Source organism: Aedes aegypti, chromosome 2 (genome assembly GCF_002204515.2).
Source record: "Aedes aegypti strain LVP_AGWG chromosome 2, AaegL5.0 Primary Assembly, whole genome shotgun sequence".
Classification (NCBI taxonomy): Eukaryota; Metazoa; Arthropoda; class Insecta; order Diptera; family Culicidae; genus Aedes; species Aedes aegypti.
The window spans coordinates 431348550-431366710 of record NC_035108.1 but is presented as its reverse complement, the minus strand read 5'-3'; the positions used below and the strand labels follow the sequence as shown (position 1 = coordinate 431366710).

At 38.0% G+C, this 18161-nt stretch overlaps 1 protein-coding gene across 9 annotated transcripts in view; it reads left to right on the top strand.

The window, feature by feature from the left end:
• The window catches only part of LOC5569869 (P protein), a 118725-nt gene extending 107480 nt beyond the window's left edge, over window positions 1–11245 (top strand). For all 9 annotated transcript variants that reach the window (XM_021847744.1, XM_021847745.1, XM_021847742.1 and 6 more), the window contains 6 exons: window positions 25–140; window positions 9190–9328; window positions 9390–9877; window positions 10202–10539; window positions 10597–10690; window positions 10758–11245. In XM_021847744.1, the coding sequence (XP_021703436.1) occupies window positions 25–140; window positions 9190–9328; window positions 9390–9877; window positions 10202–10539; window positions 10597–10690; window positions 10758–10842 (1260 nt within the window). In that variant the 3' untranslated portion in view covers window positions 10843–11245. The remainder of the gene's footprint in view (window positions 1–24; window positions 141–9189; window positions 9329–9389; window positions 9878–10201; window positions 10540–10596; window positions 10691–10757) is intronic.
• The last annotated feature ends 6916 nt before the right edge of the window (window positions 11246–18161 follow it).

The window sequence follows — 18161 nt, the reverse complement described above, 5'->3', positions numbered from 1 at the left end:
ACTGTATTGTGTCATTCGTTACAGATTACCAACGGTAAAATTTGGAACCTTATTCACTGTTTATGCATATGTACTACTCTGATCTCTTCTTTCCTGGACAATGTAACTACGGTGCTTCTGATGGCTCCAATAACTATAAGGTACGTGTTATACTGTATTTCTTCTCAATCTTTTTGATCAATTGTTCAACATTGGCGTAGTTAAGATTCTTTTTCTGGAGGGTCCCAGCATATTTCGGTGTCGGAGATTTAATTTCCACTGCAATAATCATAACTTCGTCGTTTTTGTGACAACTTCAGATCTATTATATTGTACATATCGTCGTGCACATTGAGCAGATTAAGAAACACTGTTTTTGATACGATTGCATATTATGGTGGTTTTCGCTCCGCACCTGTGTACCTGTGTTCCTCCACCGCAAACTGAGATTGCACAAGCCATTCAAAGTTTGTATGGGAGTTACCATGAGAGAAGCAAGCAATTTATTCAATCGGTTATAGTGTTTGCAGAACAATGCTGATATTGTTGGATACATTGATCAACTACAACTTTACCGAAGACCGTTTTTAAATCGTAATTTGTTATTGATTTTTGTTTGAGTTGGAAATCTTTGGCTATAATAATTGAGCTGCTCTGCAGGCATGACTGGATATATGCAGTAAAACATAGCCATAATTTGTCTGTGCTGTCTTTTGCGCCAGGTGCAGTAATGTTGCCTGTTCAAAAGATAAATGAGCACTGTTAAAAAAATCCGGTTGAATATAATTCAATAACTAATTACGGAGACATCCGATTAGAAAACGGTCTTCGGCAAAGTTGTAGCTGATAAATGTATCTAACAGTATCAGCGTTGCTCTAACCCTTAATTGCACATGGGCAAACACTATAACCGATTAAATAAATTGTTTGCTTTCCTCATAGTAATTCCCATACAAACTTTTAAGGGTTTGTGCAGTCTCAGTTTTCATCCAAATGAGCAAAAACGATTTTTTGAACCACCTTAGTGCATATAGCACAACACATGTAGCAGAAGTAGCCTAGGCAAACTGCTTCTCCTAGCCGACTTTAACAATGTTACGAGGGATCTGCCTCGTTAGGGCCAATCTTCTGCAGTCAACTCTTGATCGGTTCTGATTCTGCAGCCAATTCTAACATAATGTGAGTGATAGCCGTAGATACTGCATTACAGCACTCGGCATCCGCACACATTTTCTCTATTATGTTGTCGGGGGACATGCCTTCGCATGTAGCGAGCATACGACCCAGTCAACATTTTGGTTGGTATAACTTTTGTTATACATCATTCTATATGATCCAATTCAATCGTATATAATGCATGAAAAGGCTATATACCTACAAAAGTGGAGGCTATATGCGTACTTGGCACGACTTTTTCAGACTTTCTGCGATCAGATATACGGAGTTCGGTTTTGCGTCGTCCGATTGATTTAGCTGACGGATTCGCGCGTTTTCGTTGCCGGAGAATTTTTTCCCCCTGTTTTGGAGCGTCTTGCTGGGTAGTGCTTCGAGAAGCCCAAGCAGGACAGTTCGGTTTTGCGTCGTCCGATTGATTTAGCTGACGGATTCGCGCGTTTTCGTTGCCGGAGAATTTTTTTCCCCCTGTTTTGGAGCGTCTTGCTGGGTAGTGCTTTGTGAAGCCCAAGCAGGACAGTTCGGTTTTGCGTCGTCCGATTGATTTAGCTGACGGATTCGCGCGTTTTCGTTGCCGGAGAATTTTTTCCCCCTGTTTTGGAGCGTCTTGCTGGGTAGTGCTTCGAGAAGCCCAAGCAGGACGGTTCGGTTTTGCGTCGTCCGATAGAGTTTGTTGACGGTTTCGCGCGTGTTTTCGTCGCCGGAGATTTTTTTTTTCCCTTTGTTTTGGAGCGTCTTGCTGGGTACGTATTTGGGAAGGCCCAAGCAAGACGGTTTATTTTCGGGACGCCAAGAAGTTTTGCTGTCAGTGTCAGTTTTGTGTTCAGTCGAGAATGGATGGCCAACTGGTGAGTTCGTTTCATGCTTATGATAACACATATTTTCTTGAAAGCGTAACTTTTATGTAATATTAAAACAAACTTTGTATGGTTTGTCACTATAGGTGTCGGCATTATGCTTTTTTCTTATACAATTTGAATATACATATATTTTTCTCTTTTTGACATTATTAAAAATTATCCTTTGAATTGTTCGACATTGTGAATGTTGACGTATTTTCTAAAACTTCTACCATATCGAGACAAAATGCACAGTAATACTCATATGTAATTTTCAAACAAACTATGTATGGTTCGTCACTACAAGTGTCGGCATTATTCCTGTTTCATATAAGTTAAAATATATACATGTAATTTTCAGTTTTCGTCATTAATAAAAACGTCTTTTGAATTGTTCGACATTATAGATGTTGACGTAATTTTTCCAAAAACTTCTCGAGACAAAAATACAAAACTAGCTTTAAATACAAGTCGTATATTTCCCCCTTGTCCATGGATCGCATCACCGACCAGAGGTGACTCCCAGATCTTTTCCTTCCTCACTAATAAACACCCTTCCCGTGGTGATTGTGGAGATGCAGAGGTATTCTCGGTCTCTAGAAGCAACAATCATTACACCCTAACATTCCTTCCCCATCCCAACTGACTGTAAGGACTTGGCCGGCGCCGTTATTGATCAATAATATTAGATCTGCTAAAATTGCACTTCGAGAGTAAGCGGAAACTCCCATCCCTTATTCATTTGGATCGTAGTGCAATTCTTACCAGTTCCGATCAATCACGGAGTAGCAACCATTGACATGTACAGTCAGTTTATGCTATGCTATGCTATGCTATGCAAAACACCCCTTTCTTTTTACCTTTATTTTTGTAATAAAAAAAACTTTGAATGGTTGGACACTACAAGTGTAGACTTCCGAAAGGTTCACTTTATTCAACAAACTTTGGATGGTTCGTCACTGTAAGTGTCGGCATAAGAATAGGAGTGTTAGGAATGTTTCATTTAGGTATTTGTTCAACAAACTTTGAATGGTTCGTCACCCCAAGTGTCGGCATAATCATGTTTATATCTCACAAATAATTATTTATCATGGTCTAATTGCTTATCAAAGTGAATCCTGTGACCCAACGATCCTCCCCATTAACAAACATCCCTCCCAGTAACCTTTGTGGAGATGCAGAGGCAAACACGGTCTCCAAATAGCAAAGGTTACACACTAACATTCCTTCCCTCAATCCCACCTGACTGCAAGGACGTGGCCGGCGCCGTTATTGACCCTGTATAAATAGAGGCACTGAATTATGCACACTGAAGAAGATTATGGCCAATCCCAGTCAAACTTCTAGTTGATTCTTTGTGCATTTTCACTGACTTCGGTCAATCACGGAATAGCAACCATTGATATGTGTAGTCAGTCTAAGCTAAGCTAAGCTAAGCTAAGCTTTCTGCGATCAGATATACGATCCCACAAAATGTTGATGAAAACAAACAAAACTTGTTTCCAGCAAGCCTCGAACGCGAGACCTTCGGGTTATAAACCGCACACCACTGTACCACCTAGGATTATTTGTCAATGTTTAAGCAAGTGCCCCACTCAACATTTTGGTTGGTATAACTTTTGTTATACATCATTCTATATGATTCAATTCAATCGTAAATAAAGCATGAAAAGGCTATATACCTACCAAAGTGGAGGCTATATGCGTACTTGGCACGACTTTTTCAGACTTTCTGCGATCAGATATACCATGTCACAAAATTTGGATGAAAATAAAAAAAGGCTCGAACGCGGGACCTCTGAATTACCACTGTACCACCAAGAGATACATATAAGAGCAGTGATTTTTTGCCAATATTAATGCATATTTCTTGTACAGCGACAATTGCTTTGTTGTTTTTTGAGGCCCATCGTCAGCAGATATCAAGTTTTGGTGGCAATTTTTGCTAAGTTATTGCGATTTCATACGATGCTTTCTGGTTTGATATAAGATCTGTCAGTTTATACAACTTAACGCTATTCTATGTTGCACCATTTACGATATGTTTTGCTGTCAACACAGATTGTCGTTAGTGAATCGTATTGGGGATTTATATACAACTTGTGTTGATATTGATAACGTTTTATCTGACATCTTGTGCGATTCTGATTTTTGACGTACGAATATGTGATTTTGGATACACATTCTTATGCGATACGTGGTTCACTGGGGATCTATCACAACAATGAAACGCGGGCAATCGAACACGACATGCTCCGCTGTTTCCTCCACACCCGCACAATTGGGGCACACAGGAGATTTTGAGTGCCCGAACCTATGCAGGTACTGTTCATATCATGGATCTATCACCAGTCATAGGTGACTCCCAGATCCTTACCTTATCCCACTAACCCAAAATCCTTTCCATGACAACTATTACAGTGGATATGCAAAAGACTTTTCGGTCTCTAGTAACAATGGTTGTCTTACTAGGATGATTCAGAATTTACAAAAGCTTTAAAATCCAATCTCCCACTTCTTTGAACCATCTTTTCTATGCAAATTTTTTGAGTTGCTCTCTTCAGCAAATTTCTTTATTATGATTTGAAGAATGAGTTTTCACTTTAGGATGATGAGTTTAAACTTCGAGCACTCACGTGTTTGGTGCATTTTTTTTAAACTTCTCCATAGCCATGAAAATTTCACAGAACACTATTTTTATGGTAAAGATGGTGAGAAAGATATGGGAGATTGGATTTTCAAACGTTTTTGTTTTTGAACCGTCCTATTGTTTTACTAACATTCCTTGCCTTCCCGGATGGCCGTGAGGCCGTGGCCGGCGTTGGTATAGACTTTTGAATTTAAATCTTTCGATCTGTGCACATTGACAATGGTAAGCTAATCCCAAGCCCGATTCATTAAATCTCTGTGCAACTATTTTCCATTTATTGATTAATATTGTCACTTGTACATTTCTCCCACAAGATATCAGAATTATCTGGGATTCCTAAACAAATGTTCTACAAGCATAGAAATAAGTACACAGTGAGGATATTTTAAGAGGTTTAATAGGTGATTATTTCAAAAATGGGTAATTGTTTTCCTGGTGTCTTCTGAAATTTTAAAGATTCATGAATTCAACAAAAATAGCACAGAAAAAAAACGAGATGCCCCATTCGTTCGTGTATATTTTTTTCTCGGAATTCCTGTATAGATAATATCACACATTCCTTAAGTTTTCCTTGGAGGCTTTTCCAAAATATTTGTCTAAGATGTCTCTACATGTTATCGCTTAGAACTTTCTTTTACATTTTTTTTAGAAACTTCCTAAATAAAATTTACAAAGAATCATTGTAAAATTTTCCCAGGGATTCGAACAAGAACTCTTCAAAAGATTCCTCCAGAAACTACACAACATATCTGCTAAGATATTTCGCCGGGATTTTTCTTTTTAGGAAACTTCTTTGGAGTTTTTAGATTCGGAAAATTCCATGAGATACTATTCCAAAACTATATTGTGGGAATTGTCCATACATTCCTTCAAAATTCCTCAATTGCCCTTCCATGAAAAACATATCATCGAGAAATATTTTTTTTTTACAATTTTTCAGATATTTTTTTTTTAATTTTTCTACTCTTTCAGTAATTTATCCAGGGACTCCAGCACTCATTCATATTTTTTTCTGGGAATTGATATGGGTTCCTATATTTCCTTTAGTTATCAAAAAATTATCTAACACTCCAGGGATTACTTAAGAAATTCTTAAAGGGATTTAAAAATTACTCTAGGAATCATTTTATCAATATTTGCAGGTAGCTCCCCAAGTCACCATGGAGCATTATATCATTGCTTATATAGAGCAGCTGCATTCCGTAAGTCTACCATTAAAGTAGTTTAAAAGTGACTTATAAACTACTTTAATGGTAGACTTACAGCCGTTAGTCGAACTAATGCAAGAATGTTTATAAAGCAACCAAGCAATTCATAAAGTAATATTAGTGCATTGATAGATTTGTAATGTAGCGTGAATGCTCTTTTGCTTGACAGCTCTTGTAATTTATCGAATAAAAGTAATGTCGCATCAGTATTGTTGATATGCAGTAGAATACGTGCAATGTTATAATGTTTGGTGTTACTTGGGTCTATAGAGATCTTTGCAGAGATTTCTCAGTGAATTCCTATTTGGTATTATTCAGAGATTTTTCTTCAAGGAAATCGTGTAGAATTCCTCCAGGATTTTTAAACAACTATTCGCTCAGGGATTTTCATAAATGGAATACGATCAAATGCCAGATATGAACCACGAGACAAAAATGCGAAACTAGTTTTAAGCTGAGACGAGACTCGCGAAGACGGTCTTCTTTTTCTGTGATTGCTGAGTTTTTTTTCTTATTCCACTTTGTGTTTATACCAATTATGCGCATGCTGTTCAAACTCTCACATGCACCTCTCAGCAAAATATGATTGAGTTTGCATGACATCGAATCATAAATAGCCGTTTGAGTGAAATTTCACGCCAGCAAACGTAGCAGACATTAGAAATATTTAATCTTCTGCTTAGATTTATCAGCAACTTTGGAAAAAACTGCTCCGCCGACTGAGGTTTTTAATAACAGTTTATTTTGAACACAATACTTTTCACTTTTTCAGCCATAAAAACGGTGGGCTGCATTTGACTTTTCGTGAGAGGGGAATCTGGGCTGCATATGACGTTGATATTTTTCCTCTTCGCGAGTCTCTCTCAGGTTTTAAGTAACAATTGTCTTGTCCATGGCTCACCCCACCGATCAAATATGATTCCCAGATCTATTTCCTTTTTCACTAATAAACACCCCTTCCTTGGTGATTGTGGAGATGCAGAGGTATTCTCGGTCCTTAGAAACAACAATCTTTACACACTAATATTCCATCACCATCCCATCTATCACGTATCATGCATCAGAAGGCCGGCTCTAAAGGCACGTTCCTCGCCAATTGGGAGATTTTTGCCATTGCCATATTTGAGCTTACACGGTAAAAAATCAACACGTTCGATTGAATGGATTGATCACTTGACTCAATTCAAAACACCAATCACCATGATTTGAAAAGTTATAATTTTGGATTTGCTCTACTGTCTCTCGCACTAGACTCTGAAGTGAAAAGTCGTTGATTTTGAACATAATGTTTTTGTATGAAAGCACTCATTGACAGCTCGTTGTAGAAACTGATTGCGATCAATTCACCATCTTTCAACAGATGCGAGTTGGTGTCGAGGTAAGATACAAGATTTGCGATTCGAAGATTGAAGGGCTTCGTGGCCTTGCGGTTAGCGGCGTCAGTCGTTTAGGCGTACTGTGCCACGAAGTGGGGGTTCGATTCCCGCTCCAGTCGGTGGAAACTTTTCGTCAAACAAAAAATCCATCATTGGACTACTGGGTATTTCGTGTTGTCCGTTGCCTAATGTTAGTGATCGTTCAGTCTGTGCAGCCTATGTGCTGAAGACGGTGTAAATTGTCTTCTTTCAAAATCTGGGTTAGGCGGAAACGTTTATTTTATTTCAAATCAAAACATACAACGTTGAATTCAGGTGCTGTTACCTTGATATTGTCATGATTTAACAGTAGTGCAAATCCAGGTGCAGAACTATTGATAGCATCGTGCTTATTTTTTACCGTGTATTCAATCAATTACCCGATGGGAGAGGAAAGGGAAGGGAATGATGGGAGGAAATAGGAATGGGGTCTCTTGAAGAGGGAAAATCGCATAAGCTAAATGAGAGCATCATACCACAGCGCCTATAAACGGTGCTGCAATACGCATGAGTCAAAAGTGATCCTATAGCTCATTACCACAGCGGGTAAAGAATAACAGAATGTCCTGAAGATTCAGGCTTCTGAAAGCTATTTAATGTAATAAGTGTTTTACAAGTAATTGAAATCGCAGTTGCGCAAAAACTGTACAGTAACATAATACGATGTCCCAAAATCGGAATCATAACTATCACACACAAATGAGTCAGCACGCTGAATATTTGCCATGTTATAGTTGAGTCGGCAAAGGCCTGTCAATGCTCTGACCAAGAGCCTGCCATTCTGCTTTGACAGACTTGTTAAATACTTTTTGCAAATTCTCATCGTAATATGCTGTTTTTCATCACGCCAATCTGTCATGATACGGCCCACTTTCCTGCACTGAAGTTGCAGTACGGGAATAGTCATTACGCAACTGAAACCAGTTGCGTAATGAATCATAGCAAAACATTTTTTTCAGAAATTGTAAAACAATGGTGAATGTATTGCGATATGATTTCTGATAGCCTCAAGTGATCTTCTAAGAAATTGCAAAAAATGTTGTACGTAACTCGTTGCAGAACTCGATGTTTACAGCACTCGTCGGAATTATCCTACTCGGCAAGCCTCGTTGGACAAATTTACAACTCGTGCTGTAAAAATCATCATTCTGCAACTTGTTCCGTAAACTACTATTGCCACCCTTTGAGATGGATCAGTAATGTACAATTTTGTTTGACGACACGACTCCAAACTATTCCAATAGTTGCCGCCCAATAATTGTGAGTACAAGAATACAAGAATGAAGCTTCACCCAGCACATCGAAATTGGAACAGCTGGCTCAGGGCCAATGAAGTCATGCGATGCTCCATCGCGAGCTAGCTCATCTACCAATTCATTTCCAGCGATGGAAGAATGGCCAGGCACCCATGCATGGTTTACAGTGTTGACTGAATTCGGTTCCTCAATTTGATTTCGACATGGAATAACAAGCTTCGACCTTGAGTTGGCTGAAGCAAGAGCTTTTATGGCAGCCTGACTATCTGAACAGAAGTATTTGACTTTGCTCAATACGTGCTGTTGAAGTGCTGATATGTCTATGCTGCAGCAATGATAGAGCAAATATGTCTGCCTGAAAAACAGTGCAGTGTCTTCCAAGTGAGTAAAACTGATTCAGCTTTAGCTCACTAGAATATACACCAGCACCAGCTCTACCTTCAGCCATCAGCCATCAGTGTGTTCGATATACTTCTTTCCAAATAGTCAGATATCCACTCTTCCCATGAAGGGAATTGGTTGGTAAATGTCCTGTAAGGAAAGTGACAAGCAATTGTGAGTTTAACATCATGAAAAAATCTGGGGATAACCTACATCATTATGGGGGAGGTTCTGCTCTCTTCCCTTCTATTTCTATGCTAATTATAAGCAATATCTACATCATTCCAGATTATGCGAGGTCATGGACATGAATCCGGTACCGGTGCTGATGGCCATTACCGTCCACGCCAATATCGGAGGAACGATGACCCCGGTAGGCGATCCACCAAACATCATCATCACGTCGAACCAGTACATTTTGAAACACGTGAGTTGCCTAGTCGTATCAAACCTCCAATACTTCGACCTAATCAATCTTTTCTCTTCAGGGTGTTACATTTTTGACCTTTACTGCTCACATGATGGTCGGCGTGATCATAGTCGTAATTGCAACAAACATCCATCTGCGACTGAAGTACAAGAACATCAATAACCTTCGAATGCACGAGCCTAAGGAACTGAAGGAGCTGAGACGCAACATCAAGGTTTGGGAACGGGCTGCTGGCAAGATTCCCCCGTATTCGAAGGATGCCAACATCGTGCGGGAAACGTTGATGAAGAAGGTTCGGCTGCTGCGGCATGAGCTGAAGAAGAAAATGACCAAAGGCAGCGTGCCGGAGGATCTGTACCGAACGACCTTGGAGGAACTGCAGAAGGAACACCCCATCAAGAACAAGGGACTGCTGATAAAGTCCGGAGTGGTGTGTGCCTTCATCATTTCGCTGTTCTTCCTCGAGTCCATTCCGGAACTTCGGCGAATGTCTTCTGGGTGGGCAGCGTTGCTGGGTGTGATGCTCTTGCTGATCATCTCCGATAAGTACGTCATATAGATGAAATCATGCGGCTGGTAGCGACTGGGTGTTTTGAAAATGGATCTTTAGAGACCTTTTGCCTGAAAAGAAACAGGCAAACAGGAATCATGTAAAGAAAAAGTAACCTAAACCAGAAGATAAAAATTTAATACCTCGTAGAATCTGACTAGACATTTTTCCAAGAATATTTTTAACACTGTTACATTATGAAAAGTAGGGTGGACGGTTTGGTTCCTGCAGAACCTATAGCATAGTCACGTAATAGAGTCGACCTACTACCAGCACCGAATCAAGGTATTAGACTAGAATAAACATTTCTGTTTTTGCAGAAACGACATGGACGCCGTTCTGTCGCGTATCGAATGGCCAACACTGCTCTTCTTTGCTGCCATGTTCACACTGATGGAGGCCGTTGAACGGATGGGACTGATCGACTGGATCGGTCATGCTACGGAGTCAATTATCCAATCGGTATCGGAGGATTTAAGGCTGGCGGTGGCCATAATAATTATTCTGTGGATTTCGGCCCTGACTTCGGCGTTCGTAGACAGCATACCGGTGACGGCCATGATGGTCAAGATCGTGGTGGCTCTGTCGGAGAAGTCGACCCTAGGCCTTCCTCTGCAACCGCTGGTTTGGGCTTTGGCTTTCGGTCCTTGTTTGGGAGGTAGGTTCAGACATTCAATATCCCATACCTTCTATACTAAGCTTGATTCTATTGTAGGCAACGGAACACTGGTTGGTGCTTCAGCCAACGTGATTTGCGCTGGAATAGCGGAACAGCACGGCTATCGGTTCAGTTTCATGGACTATTTTAAGTGAGTTTCGTCATCTAAATTTCCAATCTCCAAGAATTCAATGTTAATCGCATTTCCTTTTTCCCAGACTTGGATTCCCCATCATGTTGGTTAGTGTGATAGTAACGACAGGATATCTTATCATGGCTCACGTAGTGTTCGCCTGGCATTGAGAATGCACCCCTCTGAACCTGTTGGACCCGGTTTGAAACCAATAACAACACATCTAAGCCAAAACGCTCCAAAAAACCCACACCGTTTGTACGTCGCTAAAAGTGAACCAAAATCCATCCCTGGGATGACAAGTCATTTGTATTTATAACTGCATTATTAACCACTTTATAGGAAGTAAGTAAGCAGAAACAACAGTGCTGTTAAGTGTTCTAGTGCTACTTTTCTATGTTGTCATAAGCTTAGTTTCACGTACATATGTTATCGAAAATGTCCGGTTTTCGAATTGCCTCTCTGAAATATTTTTCTCTCTGTCCGTGTAGTCACCTATGTTTGTCAGTCAGAGTAAGTGAAAGTTTTAGTATGATACGAAAGTTGTAGTTCAATAAATTATGCCAATCAATAGGTGGACAAAATACAGTTAATACATCCGAAATCCTTTTCTGGTGTTTTGCTTATTTCAAGCATGCGATATTTTGGAATGCAGTCTCATCATATCAGCACCTATGCCACTAGGTTTTCCTCTATATCAATAGTCCGTATATCGATTCCAATGAGGTCCACCAATCCAATGGCTCGACCATTTTATACATTCATCCTGTGGCACGCAGAGCTGGGAAGTGTCATGGTATTCACACAACAGTAACCCAACCAGGCAAATCACAATCAGCAAAGTTAGCGAAATTCATTCGTTATTTTCGTAGAAATGTATAAAATACTCATTTCCACGGAAATATTCAAGCCATGAAAAAACAACATTACTAAATGAAATTCTAATGTTTGGGATATTACATTAAGAATTACAAAATGAAAACCATACTTAGTACTACACCTTTTAATTCCACCATTTGTATCATTTGACGCGTATTTCGACCTTTACTGTTTGACCGTCATCAGTGTAGTGTACTAGAATCGACACAGTTTAAGTAAATTGATAAACCCTAAACAAAATTTTTGATTTAACTTCTTGTATGAATTTCATTATGGATCTTCAAAGAAATTCCTCAGGAAAAAGATCGATGGAAGATTCATTCATTTATTTAAACAGATAACACTGAATCAACAATTTCATCTCTCCTTCCTCTGTATTGCTCCTCCACGTTCGCAAAATCACTGCGCACTTATCCACCCACCTAGCTCGATGTGCTCCACGCCTTCTTGTACCAACTGGATCCAAAGCGAACGTCTTTTTTGCAGGGTTGCTGTCCGGCATTCTTGCAACATGCTCTGCCCATCGTATCCTCCCAGCTTTGGCCACCTTCTGGATACTGGGTTCGACGTAGAGTTGGGTGAGCTCGTTGTTCATCCTCCGCCGCCACGCACCGTTTTCCTGCACACCGCCAAAGATCGCCCTGAGCAAGCGTTCGAAGACTCCAAGTGCTTGTAGGTCCTGAGTTCCCACCGGGGCTGGTTATCCGATCTTTCCTAAGGTTACTCGTACCCCGGCCAGTACTTTGAGGAGATATATAACTTGAAAAATTTAAGAGATAGGGTTTTGGTGTCTTCTGAACATTTGTTTGTCTGGTCAAGGCGCGTTATACGCAAAAGTGTCCTAAGCGCCAAATTTCATAGCTTTCGAAATTCACACTCAAACTTTTTTATTTCAAAAGATAGCGCAACAAAATGTTCTACAATATTGAAGATTATAGAAAATATGAAAACTTTGTAGAACATCATTGTTTTCTATATCTGATAAATTTAGAGATATAGGTCACTTTAGAACTTTACGGTCAAAAATCGGGTTTTTCCTCAATAGACCGATGCACGAGTTCATCATTTGACTTTTTAGCGGTGCCGTGTTATATACGTGACCATAGCAACGAGTGAATTCGGCACCGCTCAAACGTCAAATTAGTGAACTCGTGCATTGGTCCATGGACCGATGCACGAGTTCACTAATTTGACGTTTGAGCGGTGCCGAATTCACTCGTTGCTATGATCACGTAAATAACACGGCACCGCTAAAAAGTCAAATGGTGAACTCGTGCATCGGTCCATACTAACGTTAATATCAATTTTTCAGGCCTACTATGTTCTGAAGAGTTTTAGATATGAGCAAAATACACATTTTCTCTGAAGACGTCATACCTCTAAAATTTTCATATGATATAAGATATAAGCGTTTTTGTAGTTTTTTCACCCACTTTTCCAAGCGTAACATTTTCAAAATGGCGCAAGTGAAATCAAAAACTTTTCCTGTTACTTGAATAAGCATATCTTAAAGTGCATTTTAAGAAAATTTGGTGATAGTATATTTTGATTTTCTCTAATAAATGTGTTTTGAATTATCCCTTAATTTTACTTAGAAATCAGATTTTTTCAACTTCTTGAGATTCTTATTCAATTACAGTCGAACATTTTTAATACATAAATAAATACTGAATCATTCTTGGTATGAACAAGTAGTTTAGTATTAGTATTTTTATTCATATCTATATAAATAAAAATGGAATGGTGTTTGTATGTCACGAAATGGCTTACGAACGGGTCAACGGATTTGAAAGTTTCCTACTCACTTTTGTTCGTCAGGGGTTCCGACGTGTTTGTATGTACATCCACGTGTTTGTATGTACATCCCAGGATATTCACCGGGAAAGTTGAAAAAACGAGCGCGAACGAAACTGTCATTTTATATGAGACGATCATAAACGTTTTTCAACAGCCTACTTGAAGGCAAGACGAAGTTTGCCGGGACCGCTAGTCGTTAATAATTACAGAAATATACGGTATAAAATACCGTCAATGGAAGGAACACTCGACGAATTTAAACAAATTTAAAAGAAGTCCTGCCAATATAAGCTGAAGCTTTCACTAGATTGGACAATGCAAATGCAGTTGCATTCCCTTTTTTTAAGTTTGTATAAGTGTTTTTTCAACTAGAAAATACTTAACTATGTCAATTATATGCACTCGGCCTCCGTATGGTTCTATTGGAAAATGAAACTTTGATCAAAATCTCAAAAATATTAAAAACTACTTATTTTCGATACCTTTTCAAGTTTATATATAACCTTTACTTATCCCTCATTTAAGGTGATTATAGAACGAAGTCACACCTCAAATTTTCAAGAGCACAAGTCTTGAGAGCCAAACAGCACTCCACGTTGAAAACTTATCCCATTGCTGGTCACCACCAGCAAGGAAGTAATTTGATTGATTTTCAACGCGAACTGTTGTCAGATTCTCCTGTCTTGTGCACTTGAAAATTCGAAGTTTGGCTTTTAATAAGTAGCATTTAATTCCACTAGAGTTTGTATCCTTTGACAGATACGCGTATTTCGACCTCAACTGCCGTCTTCAGTGTCGTGTACTAGACTCGACTAGTCTAATTAAATGGAATACTACTAAATTCCGTTTTTTATCTATTTAACTAAACAGCTCGAAGATTTATTATCATTTAAATATTAACTTTCGAATATGACCGATACAAGCAAATAATGATAGATTTTGAATATTTTTGAGCTTATATGATTAAAAAGTGAAATAAAAATTTTAAAACTCACATTTTATTTTCTTTACCAATAAATAATTTATAAAACGTGACATCAAAAGTGTGGTTTAAGTGCATGTTTGCGAATTTAAGTGCGGGATAATGACGTTTAGTGTATAAACTGTATTTATCCAACATGAAAAGAAGCAGTTTTATTTATGGTTCCACTCATATGTATTAGAGAAGTGGGAGAGGATCAAAATAGCAATTTATATTCTAATAGATACAATTTTACACCATTCAGCCAAAAAAGTTTAAGACTGATGATGTTGATTGAAATCACGATGATTCCAGTAGAATATTTTTTAACTTGAAATTTATAGGCAGCGGCACGATACTTACAAATCAGTAATTTATTGATAAATGATCGTGATTGTACAAATTATTGCGTACTTCCCCGTCGTACGGTGGACGGTCACACAATTTGCAGGGTGTAGAAAAGTGTGATATAATTATTCCGATTCATTCGCTGCACTTGTTACATTACCTTACAAGGAATAATTGCACCGAATACACCATAAGGATTAGATGACACACACGGTATGGGACGATTCAAATATTACGTCCATCGTTTTTCGGGATTTCCGGACCCCTCTCCGTCCGCTGTCACGCTTTTTTCAATACCTTATGCATGCACTGTTACACTTTCATAGATCCCCTCCATCCCCCCAATTGATGGACGTCATTTTTGGATGACCCTTATGCTATCACACTTTGAAGGTGCGTGCATATGCAATATGCATAATTTGGACCGCATTTGTGGCGTTACCATGAAACTTAGTGTAAACAGAGTTCTGTAATGAAAAGTCAAGGTAAGGACTGTTCATTTAAGAAAGTGGACACGTGTTTTTTACGGTAAACTGTTTATTTTCGAACAAATTCATGAGTTTACCTAAAATACATGGAAATCAACGTAATTTCGATCAAATTCACATTAATTTGAACATTTATTGAGCATTGCTGGAGAATGCTTTTACTTTTCATTTGATACCTCCCATAAAATTCTGCACAACTTTTTTCGGAACTTTTCGAACTGCTGACCACATTTTCTTGAATAAATCGATGGAGCTTGCTTCTCTTCCATCCTTCTTAAGATATCGTTTGATTATTGCCCAATATTTTTCAATGAGGCGTAGTTCTGAGCAATTTGATGGATTCGATCATTTTTCTACAAATTCGACTTATTCCTTCTTGAGCATCTCCAAAGTAGCTGAAGCATAGTGAGCCGATGCTAGGTCTGGAAAAAACAATGGAGGCATGGTATGCTTTCAGTAGATGGGCAGAAGCCATTTTTTAATGCATTCAGTTCTGTAATTTTCGCCGTTGATTGAACCCGTAGTGAAATATGTAGTACTTTCATACCGCAGGAGCAAATTGCTTGCCAAACCAAATCATTTTTCCCAAATTGTTCTGTTGAGATGTACGTCGTCAGGAATATCTGTTTTGGCCACAGCGTTGCAAAAAATCAATTTGGGCACTTCGCGATTTAAGCCAAATCTCGGAACGGCAGTTTTTCTGTACACCATTTGTGCAGAAAAAAATTGAGAGTTGCCATGTCAATTCGACCCATCGTTTAGAATTTGTAATTTTTTTATGTCAACTTTTGTCTGCTGTCAAAATAAACACCTGAGAGCACACTGAAACAAAATTTTATTTGTTTTTAAGGAATTTTACAGCAAAATGCTAATATTAAGGTGTCCACTTTCTTAAATGAACAGTCCTTAATTAACAGGCCGAACTTTTCTGTAAAGTTAAATTATTACCGATATTTATAAAAAATTGGCATGATAAACATCTACATTATTCTTGTTTGCGCCTAAAATAATTCATTTTTTATGAATATATTATAAAATATTCTACTGTAAATCCATAAGTATCATCAAACGTCAGAAAAAAATAATGTTTTCTAGGTAAAATTGAGGAATAATTCAAAACGCATTTATTAGAGAAAATCAAAATATACTATCACCGAAGTTTCTTAAAATTTACTTGAAGATATTCTTATTCAAGTAACGGGAAAAGTTTTTGATTCCACTTGCGCCATTTTGAAATGTTACGCTTGGAAATGTGGGTGAAAAAACTGCAAAAACGCTTATATCTTTTCATATGAAAATTTTAGAGGTATGACGTCTTCAGAGAAAATGTGTATTTTGCTCATATCTAAAACTCTTCAGAACATAGTAGGCTTGAAAAATTGATATTTTCGTTAGTATTGAGAAAAATCCGATTTTTGACCAAAAAGTTCTAAAGTGACCTATATCTCTAAATTTATCAGATATAGAAAAAAAATGATGTTCTACGAAGTTTTCATATTTTCTATAATCTTCAATATTGTAGAACATTTTGTTGCGCTATCTTTTGAAATAAAAAAGTTTGAGTGTGAATTTCGAAAGCTATGAAATTTGGCGCTTATGACACTTTTGCATATAACGCGCCATGACCAGACAAACAAATGTTCAAAAGACACTAAAACTCTATCTCTTATATTTTTCAAGTTATTAATTTATTCCACTTAATTTCGTTCCGTGGACCAATATGCAATGGTACGCCATGCCCAGCAAATTACCGTGATCAAAGTATCGATATATTGATGCCAAATATAGATATATCGAAATATCATATAATATATTTGAACGATTGTAACCCGTTTGACATAAAGTCGTTTGGCATAACGCCGTTTGGCATAAAGTAGTTTGGCATAATGGTCGTTTGGCAGAATGGCCGTTTGGCATTATTGTCATTTGGCATGATGGCCGTTTGACATAATGATTGACTTAGAATGAATATCGGCATTTTCGAAGCTTTTGTCGAGATCAACACCACCGAGCTCATAGCAAATTTTTTTCGTAGGTTCCCAACAAGCGTGGTAGTCGTTCAGAGATATTCCAAGTTATGAATAAATAAAACTCGTGACTTGTCTGGTGGAAGATCTTTTCGGAATAATAATTTTCTCCACATCCTAGAACATAGAGTATCTTTGAGCTTTTTGCGGTATACATATTAGAAAATGATAAATTGCCAAAGAAAGTTCGCAGTTATTAATAAAGGGAACGCTCATAGAATATTTTGTTTAAAATATTTAAGGCTCTAACGCAAACAAATCTTCTCACGGCCTAACTCAAATGAATATCACATTTTTTAAAGAAAATATTTGTGGCAAAACTTTTGAACGATTCAATAAAAATTTTAATTTTGAAGTGTTGATGTACATTTCTAAAATTAAAATGTGTTGTGAATATTGGCAGGTTTAAAAGCAATTATCATTCGAACAGGACGTTTTGCAAGAATTGATATAACAACAAAATATAAAAATGGTTGACATTTAGCTTAACTAATTAATTAAATTTTAAACAGTACAAATATAAAGAACAGCCTATTTTTAAAAGAAGGCAAAATTTATGATTAAACAGATATAAGAAAAAATAATGCGGCATAATAAAACTAAAAGACATAAAAAATTGCGTTCAGAATCATCGAAATGATTATGCTACTTTTCCCCGAATGTCAGTTCCCTGAATGCCAATTCTCCGAATGACCCCTTTCCCTGAATGATATTTCCCCGAATGACCCGTTTCCCCGAGAAGTGGTGCAGTTTAAATAGGTGCTATAATAGTCTTCAGTGGCTGGATGGTAAACGAGAAAGAACGATAAGCAATCAAAGGAGGAGGTATTCTGTCATTATCGACTATACACATGTTGGCAAAAATGCTGATGACGGTAAAATTCGAAAGAACCACCAATTAAATAAAGAAGGGTGCATATCAGATAGCCAGTTCGTTCACCACCCTGCAATGTATAATGTTACGACAATTATGAATGCCAAAAACTTGT